This window comes from Populus trichocarpa, chromosome 11 (genome assembly GCF_000002775.5).
Source record: "Populus trichocarpa isolate Nisqually-1 chromosome 11, P.trichocarpa_v4.1, whole genome shotgun sequence".
Classification (NCBI taxonomy): Eukaryota; Viridiplantae; Streptophyta; class Magnoliopsida; order Malpighiales; family Salicaceae; genus Populus; species Populus trichocarpa.
This window is the reverse complement of record NC_037295.2, coordinates 16,922,082-16,941,245: the sequence shown is the minus strand read 5'-3', so window position 1 is coordinate 16,941,245 and position 19,164 is coordinate 16,922,082. Positions and strand designations below refer to the sequence as shown.

General features: G+C 33.4%; 2 protein-coding genes, 1 long non-coding RNA gene, 2 other non-coding genes and 1 pseudogene across 9 annotated transcripts; 4 read left to right on the top strand and 2 right to left on the bottom strand.

Annotated features, from left to right (window-relative positions):
• Nucleotides 1-2,246: 2,246 nt before the first annotated feature.
• LOC18103433 (fatty acid desaturase 4, chloroplastic-like) lies at nt 2,247-2,740 on the top strand (the record flags this gene model as incomplete). The annotated part of the gene is given in 2 exon segments (XM_006377785.3): nt 2,247-2,271; nt 2,274-2,740. Coding segments are annotated over 2 exon segments (492 nt in total), but the record flags the coding sequence as incomplete, so codon positions are not given.
• A 449-nt stretch (nt 2,741-3,189) lies between these two features.
• LOC7470950 (vacuolar protein sorting-associated protein 22 homolog 1-like) lies at nt 3,190-4,670 on the bottom strand (annotated as a pseudogene).
• Nucleotides 4,571-4,642, top strand: TRNAM-CAU (transfer RNA methionine (anticodon CAU)). The gene has a single exon. It is a non-coding gene; the product is annotated as a tRNA-Met (tRNA).
• A 961-nt stretch (nt 4,671-5,631) lies between the features above and the next one.
• LOC18103432 (probable folate-biopterin transporter 4) lies at nt 5,632-18,148 on the bottom strand. 5 transcript variants are annotated; one of them, XM_052445222.1, is made up of 8 exons: nt 17,955-18,148; nt 17,151-17,278; nt 16,568-16,789; nt 15,745-16,206; nt 15,227-15,424; nt 15,010-15,147; nt 14,557-14,698; nt 5,632-5,992 (listed from the first exon to the last, which is right to left on the bottom strand). In XM_052445222.1, the coding sequence occupies exons 1-8, from the start codon at nt 18,075-18,077 to the stop codon at nt 5,873-5,875; spliced, it is 1,533 nt and encodes a 510-aa protein (XP_052301182.1). In that variant the 5' UTR covers nt 18,078-18,148; the 3' UTR covers nt 5,632-5,872. The 5 variants fall into 5 exon arrangements, with proteins under 5 accessions (XP_052301182.1, XP_052301183.1, XP_024436879.1 ...); XM_052445223.1 differs by having other exon boundaries at nt 5,632-6,042; nt 14,607-14,698; nt 17,955-18,147; XM_024581111.2 differs by lacking the exons at nt 14,557-14,698; nt 15,010-15,147; nt 15,227-15,424; ... (2 more) ...; nt 17,151-17,278; nt 17,955-18,148 and adding exons at nt 6,446-6,583; nt 6,663-6,860; nt 7,180-7,641; ... (2 more) ...; nt 9,403-9,483; nt 9,728-10,992 and having other exon boundaries at nt 5,632-6,134.
• Nucleotides 7,150-16,015, top strand: LOC127903977 (uncharacterized). The gene is made up of 2 exons (XR_008056779.1): nt 7,150-7,276; nt 15,842-16,015. It is a non-coding gene; the product is annotated as an uncharacterized LOC127903977 (long non-coding RNA).
• Nucleotides 11,494-11,565, top strand: TRNAM-CAU (transfer RNA methionine (anticodon CAU)). Its single transcript has one exon. It is a non-coding gene; the product is annotated as a tRNA-Met (tRNA).
• Nucleotides 18,149-19,164: the final 1,016 nt, after the last annotated feature.

The window sequence follows — 19,164 nt, the reverse complement described above, 5'->3', positions numbered from 1 at the left end:
ACCAAATGATGACTTTTAGAACAACATTGGAATTTACTCTGTCCCCTCCATACATGTACAAAGTGTGCCAAACAAACCTCTAATTTGGTGCCAACGATTCTGTTTTTTATTTTTGCTCTCTCTCATCATCGATTCTCATGTCTAATCCTTTAACTTTTTAGAACATCTTTTTAATTTGCTTTTCCTTCAAATTTGATCATTGTTGTTTTGATTACTATTTTTTTAATTTCATCATACTTCAATTTTTTCATCTATCATATTTTGTCCGCATTGTTTTGATTGTTTTTTTTCATCACTCTTTTGATTTATTTTATTTTTCAATCTCATCCCTCGTAATTTTAGTTGATTTAATTTTTATACTAGATTTGATTATCATTATTTTGATTGCTATTTATTTGTTTTTTTAATTTTGGATGATTAAGAATTTTTCTTGGTGATATTTTTGTGTTTGCCTTCTGTACGGTAATTCGGTCTCATAACCCAAGTCATAAGTATAAAAAATTAGCTCGATTTAATTTTGATCTGTTATTTAAAAAATTATATATCTTTGTTTAACTTCATTCTTTCATATTACGTTTTTAGGCCTTCGGTTTCATGATTTTCTCTGTCTTTTTTTATTTGGGGTCATCCTAATCTTATATCACAAGTTGAGGGTTAGTTGAGTTAAGTTAACTTGGGTTTTTTGTTTTGAATTTTCTTAATTGATTTTTTTTGTTTCTCCTTTCAGCATTTATAGTCTGTTTAGGAGTGTGATAGATGTTACTTTTCAAAGTGTTTTTTGTTTAGAAATATATCAAAATAATATTTTTTTTTTTATTTTTGACACCAGTATATCAAAATAATAAAAAAAAACACTTAAAATTATTAATTTAAAGCTAAAAAAATTCAAAGATTTTTAAAAATGCTGTCTAGCCGCTCAAACAAACACCACCTTAGTTTGGTTGGGAGTTGATCTCTATTGTTTTATTCAAGCTTTTTTGTACGATGTTATTCTAACCTCACAACTGGACCATGAGTTTGTCATATTGACTAAAGTCAAGTATTTGTTTTCTTTTTTATTTTTTTTTCAATTAGTTATTCAATGTTTGATTATTTGTTAGTAATTAAGCTTCAAATTTATTTATTTTTATCTTTATGAGATTATTTTGTTCTCATTCAATTTTTGCTTTGTTACTAAATAAAATCATTGAGATATTTTAAAAATATTTAGAGGGTATCTTTTCTTAGTTTGGTAAGCGTTCATTTGTTTTATTAGTTATTTTTGTTATTTTTTTTTTTTTTAGATTTTTTTATAACTATATTTTTAAATTAACCAAGTTTATTGAAAATCAATAAATCAAATTTAATTTTTTTTCACCTGATAATTTTTTTATATATTTTTAAAAAATTTAACCAAACCCACCGCATAACATTGGCCATTTTGGCCATTTATTCAGTCTATACTGAAGTAGCTAAGCTTTTTGGTGTTCATCTATTATTCAGTCTTTCACATTTTCTTGTTCATCCATTGTGAATTAATTCGCCATTAATTCAAAATTAAATTCTTTTAAAGTTTTGTCACATGTCTATATTATCAAGCATATTATTTATTGTACCATCGCACATCTTAATCTTAACACTACCAGTTTTAGGAACTTCAATTTCACTATCATCTGCTAGAGATATATACTCCACATTATTTATAGATATCATACCATTCTTTCTTCGTAAGATTATGAAAAGAAGATGCAGAATCTAAAATTCATGAATATCTCAAGACTTACTTATCTTTATGAACCATAAGAATATCAGCATCGTTGCTTACGTTTTGCATGGAAATCATAGCATATATATCTAGACTTCTTGCAAACTTTAACCTCAATTCTTGTAAGTAATTAAGCTTTCCATCTTCTCGCAATTATATATGAATATCACCCTTTTTATATTATGACTACTATTAGTCTCGAACTCCCTCTAGAATTTCCTTAAAATGCAGTTTATTAGTGAGGGATTTTGCCATGCACGAAGACTTCAACTTGAATCATAAGCTAGTCTTTTTTGGTACACAGGAGCAGTCCTTTATTACTGAGGAGCTAGCCCACGTAGAATCCTGCTGCTGCTATGATTGTGGCGGTAGAATCCTGCTTCCATATAACATGTAGTTCTGCTGCTATGAAATATGCCAACTGTGATCAATAGCAATATATATCTTTTCAGTCACCAGTACTAGGCAAAAGATGGAGAGAGCAATTTGATCACAACCAATTTTTGGCAATCAAATTGAAGCATTTCAAGTCATCATAAGTGGCCGTGGATAATCACAAGGGGTCGATTTGCTAGTAACTTGCATGCTCTTGCACGAGCAGTAGCATTCGTTGTGCTCCCCCTAGACTTGGCTTGTAATGATTCTATTATAAATGCCTTTGTTGGTGTGTGCTCCAGTTGTATCATGTTCAGCCAGAAATTCCATGCACGGGCTCACGGCACAAAGAGCAAGTTACCACCACTAGTAGTGGCGTTGCAGGACGTTGGATTGCTTGTGTCGAGGTCACAACATGCTGCTCATCATCGGGAACCATATAACAATAACTATTGCATAGTGAGTGGAGTTTGGAAAGACTTCTTGGATAAGAATAAGTTTTTTGAGGCATTAGAGATGGCCTTGTATATTCAGCTTGTGGTGAGACCAAGGTCTTGGAGTGCGCCTTCCACTGACTGGATTGAAGAGACCGAGTCCACTTCTCAGGATGCAGTCCAATAATGTTTTTGCCAAGTACATATGTTTTTCTTCAGATTCAATATGTGTTGTAAATGCATGAAATTGTTAGCAAAATTTGAAGGCACCAGTAGTCATAAGAGTGTTTTCTGTGATTCCTTCCATGCTTTGATCATATCAGGATACTATTTCTAGTTAATTTCTCAGAGACTGACCCATGGTTATCAATCTCAGTCATCTCTTGTTTTTTTTTTTTTTTTTTATGAATCAGAGTTTTGTTTGCTATTTAATTAAATATGAGCAGAAGCACACATAATTTATGCAAAACATAGAGAAAAGAATGCAAAGCTGGCTCATCGAACATTTCTCTGCACATTGCCATTATGAAAGTAGAGCTATGAAAGATTTACCAGAAGCAGTCAATCTCATCCATCTCTAGCAGAAAGGGTCTTGTTAAATGCTTTTGGCTGAGAGAGAGGAAGGCAAGTGGCACAGCATAGAACATTTTCTGTCAAAATTGTATTTGAAACTTCCCCTTGCACTTTCAGGGCAACAAACACGGAGAAATAAATAAAATGCCTGCGGCACTTTTATCATTTATGTTTGTGTACAAGTACAATGATGCGGAGAGAAAAAGAACCACGCATTAAATATCAGAACCCATTGAAGAGGAGATGGAAGATACACGGGAACCAGTAGCGGCGTTTGCCATCTCTATGGCCATCGTCAATCATAGCAAGTCCTTCCTGCATTGATATACCAATAAGGATTTAAGAACCCCGTGTACCCAATTGTTTGAGAAGTGAGAATGGGGGTAGATGAGAAACTGGACGACGTATGATTAAGAAGTGGTGGCAAAAACTCACATCTAATAAAGTATCAAGGGGATCAGTAGCACGGCCATAATGAAAAAAGACTCAAACACATTGCCAAAGATATAGCTCCATAATGAAAAAAGAAATTGTACAAACCAAGTTCATAATAGAAGTCACCAATCGCCAATCTGGAACAGCTCTGCCCAAAAACCCTTATTCGATGCCAATGGATCCACTCCAACTTTAGCACACATCTCATGAAAGTAGGGTTCTTTCGAATATCATTCTGCACCAACCCACATCAACATTACAATACCATTTCCCATTAAAATCACAACCTTGACAATCATACCATGTCCTCTTTCATTTATCTCTTAAAACCCGTCAAAATTTTACAAAATTTGCAACTGGGCTAGTAAAAAAATATCAAAGAAGCACACGGGAACTCATCTTTCTTACCGTAACAGAAATAAACACCTCTAAAATTCACAACTTTAGTATTAAAAATTCAAACTTTTTATCTCCAAACGGTAAAGTTCGTTGATATAACACAGAAATTCATCAGCTGACCTTGTGTTAGCGGGCAAATTCTTCAAGCTGAGAACGAAAAGTGGCAAGCTGTTCTTTCATAAGATCAGTTTTTAATCTTGCTACATTTTCTCCAAGTATCCGATATTGATCCTTCAATACCATTTCAAGAAATGAAAAGCAAAAACTCGGAAACTGTTTATATTGAGCATTAATAAATAACCAAATGGAAACCGATGAATCAATAATCCAACAGAAGAAACAGTAGTTACCCTTGCAGCAGCTGCTGTTTGTAACCCACCAATACCAGGTCTCCTTCTCATTCCCTTTTTTTTATTAAAGACTGCTTCTTTGATTGATATCTTTTGTGGGTTCTGATCAAAGTTGTGAATTGTTTTCCTAGCAATTTTTTTATGGTGTTGGTGCAGGAAGGGAAAGAGAGACAGAGCCGAAGAAGATAAATAAAGAGATCAGAACCGAACTTTGTCTTAGAATTACATTATATAAATTCTGATACAACTTGTATTCAACAATCAGAGTGGCGCAGCGGAAGCGTGGTGGGCCCATAACCCACAGGTCCCTGGATCGAAACCAGGCTCTGATAGTTAAGTAGCTTCCTCCGCTCTTGAAACCTTTTTGTTTAATCGCCCTCCTACTATTTTTTTTATTTGCAACGAGGTCCCTCCTTTTATTTTCTGCATTTAATTTCTTGCCATTTGTGTGAACCATTTCAATTTGTAATTCTCGCGTGCTGACAGTTTTTTTTTAATTCAATTAATACAGAAAAAGTTTTATCATTTCACTGATCCAATTAATACAGAAATGTCTCTTCGGTACAAGAACTTCACCTTCACTTCTAGTTTTTTAGTTTATTTAATTTAATTTTAATTTAATTCAATAAACCTCCACATATACGGGATTCCTGCATGTCTTTAGATTAGCTTATGAATAACTGAGGTTAAATATTTTCTAAAACAAATTCTAGAATAGACCCTCGTGTGAATCTAGTACATCAGAAAAAATTAAATTAGCTTTCAACTACCATTTAATGTAAAAAATAATAATAATAAAAACAAAACTAAGATCACGTTTGAAGTGTGGTTGTAATTAATTTTCACTTGAAAATACATCAAAATAATATCTTTTTTTATTTTTTAAAAATTATTTTTAATATTCGTGTTTAGAAATGATTTGAAAATATCAAAAAAATATTAATTTAAAATAAAAAAAATATATTTTTTTAAAAATATTTTTAAAAAACAAAAAAAACATACAAAAACGAACGAGATTTAACATTTTGACACGAAATTACTTTGCAATCCACCACTAAAAATCGAAGCCCAATCCTTCTTCAATAATGAACAATGATTACCATGTCAGCCATTTGTTTCGCACCATGTTTCTTGCAGAGTGTTAATAATAACTCAAAATTCATATCTAAGATAAAAACATGAAAGACATAATTTTAAAGTGAATTTACTTTCAAAACCAACAGAAAAACATGTTCGAACAACAACTAAACCTGATCAAAATCTAAACAACAACGCTATAGATCACAGGGATAGCAACCTGACCCTTGCTTTCCATAAACACTGCACCAGTAATAATTTCTGTATTTCTGATTGAACTGAGAAAAATTGTTCTACAAACCTTGTACATTAGTGTATCGAACTATAAATCAAAGGCACCCATTTCTTTCAATCCTCAAGAGTGCATTTCGTATATTCCAGCTACTACTTGACAGTGACAAAATAAATTCAGTAGCAATGTTTCTGCTCATTTTGCCGTTACTAAGTGAGTAACTTCTTGTATCAGGCAAATGAATCATCCCTGCCTATGCTGATATCCCTGTGGCTTCTTTTGGTATCAAAAATAGAAAAGCAATTGGAATGAAAGTGCACAGGACTTGCATAGCAATGCCCAAACCAAGGTTGTCAAAAGATCCCGAGGAGAGGTTCAAAACTGAGGCCAACCCTGCACCCACAAAAGATCCCAGTGTGGAACCTAAGTTGTTTATAGACATAAAGAGGGCAAATAGTGTTCCTTCAATTCCTGGCGGACATAACTGCCCAGATAATATAAGGAATGGCATTAACCTGCAGAGACAGACCAGAAATGTGAGCACACAGATTGGTTGGGGGTGCATTTAAAGATTTATGGACAGATAGGTTATGTGAGGAGTGACTTATGGGTGCATGAGAGCGTGTATGCGTCTGTGTGAGCTCATCCATACATTCATGAACATCACGCATATGATTTTCTTTTTTCCTTATGAGAGCTTGCATGTGATTTCTGGATCCGGAATCCAAAATCGAGTCTCCTTTTTCTTTGTTTTGAGGGGGATACAGGTATTGACTTCAAAATAAATTAATAGAAAAGCTAGAAACTTTGGAGAAAATGAACGTGCTTGAATTGATTAACAGCGTCGGCAAGGGCAGATCCTGAGACAACCATGATCTTATCTGAAACTCCATAGGCAAGATTCAATCGAGACACTAAAATTACATCTAGGAGGGTCAACAAAGACAGCCCAACATGAGCCCACCTGCATAAGCAATATTAAGCACATTAAGTAGAATAAACATGTTTGTTGAAAAATGTACTCAACGCTGTTAAGCACTCACAAGAGAATCTTCCGTAGTTTCATGGTTTTTAAGTAGCGATTGTACGTGAAGGTTCCTAGCATGAGGCCTAACCATCCAACAACACGTGCAGTCCCCAAAAAGGATCCATCCAAGTTCAAGACCTCTGTCTGGTAATAGAACATGACTGTTGAGAGGTTTGGAACAGTAATCTGTGCTAGGAAAAACCAAGCCATTGGTCTGGTCTTCCAAAGACCAAAGTAAAACCCAAAATCAAATAGATTAGAAGAATAAACTAAATTGATACCAGGGTAGGTATATTAAGCAGCATATACACCTACAATAGGTGGAAACAAATCTGGCAAAATACAAATAAATCAAGCATTCATTCTGTGGTCTATTATGGATCATTGACAATCATATATTTAATATCAAAGTGAAAACAATCATCTCTTTGGGTGGCTAACAATGCTAAATCTAGAGGAGGAGCGTACATACACATGAACTTCAAATTCTACAGAATATTCAACTGGCTATTATAAAAGGTTTTGGTCGTTACCTCAAAATGATTGGCTGCCTAAAAGTACGTAACAAACTGTAAGTAGCTGTTTTCAGAGAGTGGAACCAACGTGATATTAAGGAATTGCCCTTCTCAGGTATCAGGGATTTAGTTCTCATACTTGCCCTCTTGTTGCTATTCTTTTGGCTCCTCTTTCTTCTTGTAGCACTTGCGCTGGACTTCTTCAGCAAGATATTATCTTGGTCCAAAATATTACCATTCCCATTCCCTGGATGGGAGTTGCTTGAATTGGCAGAGTCATGAGAAACTTTACTGTCTGCAGAATTCTCCCCAACCAAACCACATGATAATAACTGTATGGCTGGCAGTACAGAAAAAAGGAGGAAAATCTTGTCTATTTGTAAGTTGGTCAATGCATGTCCTCCTAACAAACTGCCCCAAATTCCACCCACAGCCATTGACAACCAAGTTATGGACTGCAGATCTCCAGCAAATGATGCCCTGTTCAATGGTACAGGTAAGCTTTCACATTCTAAAAAAACTTAACTAAATTGCCTATTTGAGAGAACAATCCAACAACATAATGGCAGACCATCCAGATTTCTTGGGCATATGGAAAGGTATGCCCATATAATAATTGACAGGGAAAGCCTCCCACTCATCCACATTTTTTATAATAAAATCCCAAGTTAACACCAATAGATAGTTAGGTTGCATGCCAATTGCTTCCTGCATTGTCAACCAACAAAATACTAAGAGCATCTGTAGCTAAATTGTGTGTACCTAAAAATGATGAAAGACTCAACTACCAAATTAGTGAAAATGTGCTTAGATTTGCTTTAAAAGACAGCACGCACAAACCTCTCAGATCTTACTGCCTCAGCAATCATTGCATCAACCACAACATCTGCCATGGCAGAGCCCAGGTTATGCACTGTCAAGAGGACTGTGAGATGCCATTGGGAACTCCTCAAGTTGGAATCTATGCCTAGCATAGGCCAGGGAACTAGAGAGAGAAGAGTTGCAATTACTAGGTATGGTATCCTTTTCCTTCCTTTTATCGGGATGCAATCAGACAAAATTCTGCAAGCAGGATGCAAGTTAAGTTTCCAAAAACATACACAAAAATTATGTATAACAAAAAGGACACTATTCTTCAATTTCCATCAGTAAAGAAAATGCCAAATAAGTACTACATTGTAATTTGTAATGCATATACAATCCCTGTTTTGGTTTTCACATACTATTAACAAAGGCAATATAAAGAAGGTGCCAAAACAGCTACTCCGTTAGGAAATTACCAATGTCCTACAACACAACAGATTCTTTCACTATAAACTAGAGCATTTCAACACCAAAATTTTTCTTATCTGCCTTCATTCTTTAAGTTGCACCATAGGCCTATCAAGAAATTGAACAGAACAAAGAAACATACCCGTATAATGGCTTTATGCTCCACGGGAAAAATGCTATTGAAGACACGAATTGTGAGGCTGATGGTGACAGCTTAAGATTGTCTTTTAGCTGATACGAAACTGCTGTCCATACAAAGGATCTAAAACCCTACACTCACATGTTATAGAAACACCGTTGTTAAGTTGGACATCAAATTGTTCAATAATAAAAACATCAGCAACTTGAAGATTACTTGCAAAATCCTAACAAGACCCCAGAGGAACTAGGTCGTAACATTTTAATAGAACACCACATATTATGCAAGAGTAGATCATCCAATTGGTATAGAAAGGCTTTGGACAATTTAGAAATTTTAAGCAACATGTTAGAAGTACTTATTTTTCTTCCAAAAAAGAAACCCTTCACATGCAAGAAGCACAAACCAAAGAGCCAAATTCCCATTACCTTAATTTATGTTTTATTTTCTTTAAGAGCAAAAATCAGGAGAAATGTTGCTCTTAAAAGCAAAAAAGGCTAACTTCAAAATTCCATGCAAGCTACAACATTCTCAAAAAATAAAAAAGGACAAGAAATTTCTTAAGAACATCAGTTCCATCTGGATTTCCAAAGCCCCTACAATATTCAAAAATCAACAAACCCACAAAAACCCAGAAACCAAAAACAACAATGTTACAAACTCTGACATCTCCTCTTTCTTTTTATCAAAAAATAAAACAACCGATTTCACAAAAACCCCAACAGATCAACTTCCTATAGAGCTCATCAAATTTGATCCAACAATCATCAAAGCAGGAAAAAAGAGAAAGATCATCAAATCAAAGTGGGCAAAAAGAGAGAAAAAGAAACCTGAGTGAAATGAATCAAGCAAATAAGCCATAAAAATGAAGCCCCAAATGCCTTGTTCAGCTGCTTTACCCATTCTATCATCTTTCGAACACCAAAAAACAAACAAATGTCTTTAATTCTCATCAAATCTTCACTTTCTTGATTTTATACGTTCTCTCCCTCTGTTTCGGCTTTCAACGGTATTTATTATAATTAACAGGTTACAAAGCTTACAAAGTGGTAAATTTTTTATTCTAATTTTGAAAAACAAAATCTCCAATTCATCCAACTGGAATTCGATTCACTTTTACAAAACTCACGCAACTCAAATTTGAGTCTTGCACACCTGTTTTTCCTTTAGGCTTAATGCTGTCGGCCGCACCCAAAGAATCATTTTGATGCTTTTAATGCTTAGAACCTGCTCTGCTTTTCCTTTAAGCTTAGTGTGTCATCAGCTTGGAAAGAGTCAGGAAACAGGACAAGAGGCAATTTAGCTTGCACAGCCGACTTGCACAGTTGGTTTTCATGGCTTTTGAGAGATGCTTTGCTCTTCATTTTTAATATTATTGCTATCTTTTCCTCAGGTAGTAAACATTATATTAATTTATTCTAGTGTTAAATTAATAATTTTATTGCACAATAAAAATTAAAATCACTATTCTAACCGTTTATAATTTATAAAAAACAATTTGTAAATTTTTTTTTTAATCAAGGAAAATTTTATCATTTCACTAATCCTGGATACAAGAACTTCTCCTTCACTTCTAGTTTTTTAGGTTTTTTTAATTTTAATTTAATTCAATAAACCTCCATATATACGGGATTCCTACATGTCTTCAGATTAGTTTATGAATAACTGAGGTTAAATATTTTCTAAAACAAATTCTAGAATAGACCCTCGTATGAATCTAGTACATCAGAAAAAATTAAAATTAGCTTCCAACTAAATTAACCATTTAATGCAACAAAAACAAAATAATGAAAAAAAAAGTAAGAACATAGCCAGGGCCACTGACAAGATAATTCATATCTAAGATTGCATTTGACAGAATAAATATATACAGAAAAGACACAGCATCTTTAGTTGAAAAAGAATGAAATAAAAACATGAAAGGCATAATTTTAAAGTGAATTTCCTTTTCAAAACCAATAGAAAAACATGTTTGTTCTATCCCTTCAATCTTTATCTTTTCTATCTCAAGAGAATAACTAAACATCAACGCTACCCGAAGGCACTAACTGCACTTTTCTGGTACCACAGGGATAGCAACCTGGCCCTTGCTTTCCATAAACACCGCACCATTAATAATTTCTGTATTTCTGAGTGAACTGATCAAAATTGTTCTACAAACCTTGTACATCAGTGTATCATCATCAAAACCAAAGGTTAATTTGAGAACTATAAATCAAAGAAGCAACCGGGCCAGTAAAAAAACCCGATAAAGTTTTACAAAATTAGCAACTGGGCCAGTAAAAAAATATCAAAGAAGCACACGGGAACTCATCTTTCTTACCGTAACAGAAATAAACACCTCTAAAATTCACAACTTTAGTATTAAAAATCCGAACTTTTTATCTCCAAACGGTAAAGTTCGTTGATATAACACAGAAATTCATCAGCTGACCTTGTGTTAGCGGGCAAATTCTTCAAGCTGAGAACGAAAAGTGGCAAGCTGTTCTTTCATAAGATCAGTTTTTAATCTTGCTACATTTTCTCCAAGTATCCGATATTGATCCTTCAATACCATTTCAAGAAATGAAAAGCAAAAACTCGGAAACTGTTTATATTGAGCATTAATAAATAACCAAATGGAAACCGATGAATCAATAATCCAACAGAAGAAACAGTAGTTACCCTTGCAGCAGCTGCTGTTTGTAACCCACCAATACCAGGTCTCCTTCTCATTCCCTTTTTTATTCAAGACTGCTTCTTTGATTGATATCTTTTGTGGGTTTTGATCAAAGTTTTGAATTGTTTTCCTAGTAATTTTTTTATGGTGTTGGTGCAGGGAAGGGAAAGAGAGACACAGCCGAAGAAGAGAAATAAAGATCGGAACTGAACTTTGTCTGAAAATTACATTATATATGTTTCGATACAAAATGTATTCAACAATCAGAGTGGCGCAGCGGAAGCGTGGTGGGCCCATAACCCACAGGTCCCTGGATCGAAACCAGGCTCTGATAATTGAGTAGCTTCCTCCGCTCGTGAAACTTTTTGTTTAATCGCCCTCCTACTATTTTTTTTTATTTGCAACGAGGTCCCTCCTTTTATTTTCTACATTTAATCTCTTGCCATTTGTGTGAATCCATTTCAATTTGTAATTCTCGCGTGCAGACAGTTCTTTTTAAAAAAAAAAATTGTTAGGGTAAAAAAATTCAATGCATTAGTAATTTACATGATATGAGTAAAAAAAAATACAACAATAATAAATAAACTAATAAGAAAATATTAATGAAAAAAAATCAGACTTAATCCCACTTGAATTATTAATTAATTTAATGTTGAAAGATGAAATTATAAGAAAAATAATTTAAAAAAAGCTTTATTAAATCAGGTGAACTCGCTCGCAACCATGGGTATAAGTTAGGATAATCTGATAGAAAGAAAAAAAAAAGTTTGAATGATGAAACTTATCAACTTAAAAAAAAAAAAAAAACAAAAGTGAAACTGCATTAACATTTGCAACTAGTGATCATGGTCATAAACATGGGGAGCTAACCTTATTGAAAGCAAACTATAAAAAATAACAAAACACAACTAAAAAAAGGGATAAGAAATAAGAAAACATCATCTTAAAAAATGGAGAATTAAACCAAGCAAACTCGGAGCAAACATTTTAAACTTGATCTAATCTGTAAAATTCGCAACCCGTAAAATCTTATATTCATGTTTAATCAAGAAGTTTAGATCCTAACTAATTTAATTTTAAATAATGAAATCGTGAAAAGATATTAATAAAAAAAATTATAAAAGCAACAAAAAAATAGCAACAAAAAGAATATCTAAAAACCAAGCAGACTCGGAGTGAATTTTCTAAAACATGGTCGATTCTCTAAAACTAACAATCTAATTTTGAAGGATGAAATCATAAAAAAAAGTATTAATAAAAAAACTTGCAAAAGCAAATAAGATAAACAACGAAAAGAATGAGGATAAATCAAAACTTTCTGGAAAAAAAAAATGAGGATGACATTGTAAAAAAAAAATTAGAAAATGATCACAAACAAAAAAAATAGCAATCAAAATAATGAGAACCAAATTTGAAAGATTAAAAAATTATGAGAGTGAAATTGAAAATATTTGTAATTTAATTGATTATTTAAATGTTAAAAATTGTAGGAGTGAAATTGAAAAATATTTTTGATTTTATAGATAATTCCAAAATAAAAAATAATAATGAAAAGGACATGGACAAAATATGAAGGAAATAATAAATTGTAGGGGTTAATCTGAATTTTGAAGGGGCCAGTATAGAATTCAAGGTGGAGAGAGAGAGAGAGTGGGGGGGCTTATCAGCGCCAAACCCGATGAGCATTTAGGACACACGACATCCCATCACGTTGGGGAAGCCGGGATCTTTAAAATGCCACCGTGAAAGGTGGTGTTTGGTGGCCAGACGGCCTCACATACGCTTTCCAAATGGTGCAGGGGCAGTCCATACGCGCCAATAAATTTTTTTAAATAATATTTTGTATATATTATTTACAATAATACACTTGAGTAACCTTTAATTTCACAAAAAAAAAAATTAATGTCAAATGATAAAAAATACATTCTGGTAGAGTTATGTTAAGTATGTTTTTTATGGTATAAAAGTAAATAGGCTATTCTAAAATTTAAAAAAAACCAAAACACCCCTGATGAGTAGTAGGTGTTATATTATTTTATTTTAGTGTTAAATTAATAATTTTATTACACAATTAATTTATAAAAGACAATTACGTCATTTAAAAAACAACCTTATCCTCAATATATAGATTAAAGGTTTTTTTTTTTTTTAGTTAAGAAAAGTTTTATCATTTCACTGATCCAATTAATACAGAAATGTCTCTTGGGTACAAGAACTTCTCCTTCAATTCTAGTTTTTTAGTTTATTTAATTTTAATTTAATTAAATAAACCTCCATATATACGGGATTCCTACATGTCTTCGGATTAGTTTATGAATAACTGAGGTTAAATATTTTCTCAAACAAATTCTAGAATAGACCCTCGTATACCCTTAAAAATTTAAATTAGCTTCCAACTAAATTAACCATTTAATGCAAAAAAAAGAAAAAAAAAAGTAAGAACATAGCCAACGCCACTGACAAGATAATGTTTTTTTTATTTCTTTATAAATAACAAAATCCAAATTTCTCTCATTTATTTTTGCATTTTTAAGATGGATGGGTGTTATAATATAACATTTTGACATGCAATTAATTTGCGATCCGGCGCTAAAAATCCAAGCCCACCATGTTTACTAACACCATGTCAGCCATTTGTTTCCCACCATGTTTCTTGCAGAGTGTTGATAATACCTCAAAATTCATATCTCAGAACAATAACAACGGAATAAATAAATACAGAAAAGACATAACATGTTTAGTTGAAAAAGAAAGAAATAAAAACATGAAAGACACAATTTTAAAGTGAATTTACTTTACAAAACCAACAGAAAAACATGTTCGTTCTATCGTTTATCTTTTATATCTCAGAACAATAACAACAACGCTACCAAAAGCACTAATTGCACTTTTCTGGTACCACAGGAATAGCAACCTGATCCTTGCTTACCATAAACATTGCACCAGTAATAATTTCTGTATTTCTGACTGAACTGATCAAAATTGTTCTACAAACCTTGTACATCAGTGTATCATCATCAAAACCAAAGGTTAATTTCAGAACTATAAATCAAAGGCACCTATTTCTTTCAATCCTCAAGAGTGCATTTCGTATATCCCAGCTACTACTTGACAGTGACGAAATAAATTCGGTAGCAATGTTTCTGCTCATTTTGCCGTTGCTAAGTGAATGACTTCTTGTATTGGGAAAATGAATTATCCCTACCTATGCTGATATCCCTGTGGCTTCTTTTGGTATCAAAAATAGAAAAGCAATTGGAATGAAAGTGCACAGGACTTGGATAGCAATGCCCAAACCAAGGTTGTCAAAAGATCCCGAGGAGAGGTTCAAAATTGAGGCCAACCCAGCACCCACAAAAGATCCCAGTGTGGAACCTAAGTTGTTTATTGACATAAAGAGGGCAAATAGTGTTCCTTCAATTCCTGGCGGACATAACTGTCCAGATAATATAAGGAATGGCATTAACCTGCAGAGACAGACCAGAAATGTGAGAAAACAGATTGGTCGGGGGTGCATTTAAAGATTTATGGACAGATACGTTATGTGAGGAGTGATATATGGGTGCACCACCGCGTGGATGCCTGCGTGTGAGCTCATCCATACATTCATGAACATCACGCATATGATTTTCTTTTTTCCTTATGAGAGCTTGCATGTGATTTCTGGATCCGGAATCCAAAATCGAGTCTCCTTTTTCTTTGTTTTGAGGGGGATTCAGGTATTAACTTCGAAATAAATTAATAGAAAAGCTAGAAACTTTGGAGAAAATGAACATACTTGAATTGATTAACAGCATCGGAAAGGGCAGATCCGAAGACAACCATGATCTTATCTGAAACTCCATAGGCAAGATTCACTCGAGACACTAAAATTACATCTAGGAGGGTCAACAAAGACAACCCAACATGAGCCCACCTGTATAAGCAATATTAAGCACATTAAGTAGAAGAAACATGTTCCTTGAAAAATGTATTCAGTGTTGTTAAGCACTCACAAGAGAATCTTCCGTAGTTTCATGGTTTTTAAGTAGCGATTGTACGTGAAGGTTCCTAGCATGAGGCCTAACCATCCAACAACACGTGCAGTCCCCAAAAAGGATGCATCCAAGTTCAAGACCTCTGTCTGGTAATAGAACATGACTGTTGAGAGGTTTGGAACAGTAATCTGTGCTAGGAAAAACCAAGCCATTGGTCTGGTCTTCCAAAGACCAAAGTAAAACCCAAAATCAAATAGATTAGACGAATAAACTAAATTGATACCAGGGTAGGTATATTAAGCAGCATATACATCTAAAATAGGTGGAAAAAAAATCTGGCAAAATACAAATAAATCAAGCATTCATTCTGTGGTCTATTCTGGATCATTGACAATCATATATTTAATATCAAAGTGAAAACAATCATCTCTTTGGGTGGCTAACAATGCTAAATCTAGAGGAGGAGCATACATACACATGAACTTCAAATTCTACAGAATATTCAACTGACTATTATAAAAGGTTTTGGTAGTTACCTCAAAATGACTGGCTGCCTAAAAGCACGTAACAAACTGTAAGTAGCTGTTTTCAGAGAGTGGAACCAATGTGATATTAAGGAATTGCCCTTCTCAGGTATCAGGGATTTAGTTCTCATACTTGCCCTCTTGTTGCCATTCTTTTGGCTCCTCTTTCTTCTTGTAGCACTTGCACTGGACTTCTTCAGCAAGATATTATCTTCGTCCAAAATATTACCATTCCCATTCACTGGATGGGAGTTGCTTGAATTGGCAGAGTCATGAGAAACTTTACTGTCTGCAGAATTCTCCCCAACCAAACCACATGATAATAACTGTATGGCTGGCAGTACAGAAAAAAGGAGGAAAATCTTGTCTATTTGTAAGTTGGTCAATGCATATCCTCCTAACAAACTGCCCCAAATTCCACCCACTGCCATTGACAACCAAGATATGGACTGCAGATCTCCAGCAAATGATGCCCTGTTCAATGGTACAGGTAAGCTTTCACATTCTAAATTTTTTTTAACTAAATTGCCTATTTGAGAGAACAATCCAACATCATAATGGGAGACCATCCAGATTTCTTGGGCATATGGAAAGGTATGCCCATATAATAATTGACAGGGAAAGCCTCCCACTCATCCACATTTTTTATAATAAAATCCCAAGTTAACACAAATAGATAGTTAGGTTGCATGCCAATTGCTTCCTGCATTGTCAACCAACAAAATACGAAGAGCGTTTGTAGCTAAATTGTGTGTACCTAAAAATGATGAAAAACTCAAATACCAAATTAGTGAAAATGTGCTTAGATTTGCTTTAAAAGACAGCACGCACAAACCTCTCAGATCTTACTGCCTCAGCAATCATTGCATCAACCACAACATCTGCCATGGCAGAGCCCAGGTTCTGCACTGTCAAGAGGACTGTGAGATGCCATTGGGAACTCCTCAAGTTGGAATCTATGCCTAGCATAGGCCAGGGAACTAGAGAGAGAAGAGTTGCAATTACTAGGTATGGTATCCTTTTCCTTCCTTTTATCGGGATGCAATCAGACAAAATTCTGCAAGCAGGATGCAAGTTAAGTTTCCAAAAACATACACAAAAATTATGTATAACAAAAAGGACACTATTCTTCAATTTCCATCAGTAAAGAAAATGCCAAATAAGTACTACATTGTAATTTGTAATGCATATACAATCCCTGTTTTGGGTTTCACATACTATTATGGATTTTCAAAAAGGCAATATAAAGAAGTTGCCAAAACTGCTACTCCGTTAGGAAATTACCAATGTCCTACAGCACAACAGATTCTTTCACTATAAACTAGAGCATTTCAACACCAAAAATTTTCTTATCTGCCTTCATTCTTTAAGTTGCTCCATAGGCCTATCAAGAAATTGAACAGAAGAAAGAAACATACCCGTATAATGGCTTTATGCTCCACGGGAAAAATGCTATTGAAGACACGAATTGTGAGGCTGATGGTGACAGCTTAAGATTGTCTTTTAGCTGATACGAAACTGCTGTCCATACAAAGGATCTAAAACCCTACACTCACATGTTATAGAAACATCGTTGTTAAGTTGGACATCAAATTGTTCAATAATAAAAACATCAGCAACTTGAAGATTACTTGCAAAATCCTAACAAGACCCCAGAGGAACTAGGTCATAACATTTTAATAGAACACCACATATTATGCAAGAGTAGATCATCCAATTGGTATAGAAAGACTTTGGACAATTTAGAAATTTTAAGTAACATGTTAGAAGTACTTATTTTTCTTCCAAAAAAAAAAAAACCCTTCACATGCAAGAGGCACAAACCAAAGAGCCAAATTCCCTTTACCTTAATTTATGTTTTCTTTTCTTTAAGAGCAAAAACCAAGAGAAATGTTGCTCTTAAAAGCAAAAAAGGCTAACTTCAAGATTCCATGCAAGCTACAACATTCTCAAAAAATAAAATAGGACAAGAAATTTCTTAAGAACATCAGTTCCATCTGGATTTCCAAAACCCCTAAAATATTCAAAAATCAATAAACCAACAAAAACCCAGAAACCAAAAACAACAAAGTTACAAACTCTGACATCTCCTCTTTCTTTTTACCAAAAAATAAAACAACCGATTTCACAAAAAAACCCAACAGATCAACTTCCTATAGAGCTCATCAAATTTGATCCAACAATCATCAAATCAAAGTGGGCAAAAAGAGAGAAAAAGAAACCTGAGTGAAGTAAATCAAGCAAATAAGCCATACAAATGAAGCCCCAAATGCCTTGTTCAGCTGCTTTACCCATTCTATCATCTTTCGAACCCCAAAAAAAAAACAAATCTCTTTAATTCTCATCAAGTCTTCACTTTCTTCATTTTATACCTTCTCTCCCTCTGTTTCGGCTTTCAACGGTATATTTTAACTTTTTTCCTATTGACTTTAATGCCCTTTAGTTCTTGCTGAGTAAATTATATATCAGTCCCTATAGTCTTATAAAAAAAATTAAATAGTCTCCCTAGTCTTAAGAATAATTAATTAATCACTAATAGTCTCCCTAGTCTTAAGAATAATTAATTAATTTTAAATTTATTTGTAATTTGATCATTTTTCACCCATTTCATAGTCTTTTAAAATTTATTTTGTTTTTTGTTTTTTGTTTTTGAAAATAGAAAAATTAAAAACCAATAAATGATATGGAAAGATGAACAAGAAAAGAAGAATTTTTGGAACAAAAAATAAATTAATTTAAACATGATCGGCTCGGTTAAGGGATGAATTTATTATTATGTTTAGAATCATGGGGACTATTTGATTCATTTTGAAAAACTAAAAAGATTAATTTATAATTTACTCTAATAATACAACTCTAATAAAACAGGGTTTTTCGTCATTTTAGAAGATACGGTTGATGTAAAGGGAACTGCGTTTCTGGCGACGAACACGTCCAATACACCTACCAAATCTTGACATGTCAGCTTTCGGGACCCACGATTGTGACTGTCAAATATGTTATTGTCACAGTCAAAGAAAGCATGCTACGCAACGAATAATAATGTTTGTTTTACGGTTGTCCTGTATTTTTTTTTTTTAAAAAAAAAATTAGTTTTAATTTTTTTTTTAGTTTGTTTTGAATTATTAATGTTAAAAATAAAAAATATTATTTAATTATATTACAAAGAAAAAAATATATTTCAAATAATTATTGCCTTGTTTTTAAAAATATATTAAAATAATTTATTTTTTTATTTTTAATATCAATAAATCAAAATTATCCAATTCAAAAATAAACTCACCAATTTATTTTGACCCCCCCCCCCCTCTCTCTCTCTCTCTCTATATATATATATATATATATATATATATATATATATAAGTGTGGAAACTTGCTCTGTTTTCCTTCTTCAAGTTTGATTAGGTTATTTAATATTGCACTTTTATTAAT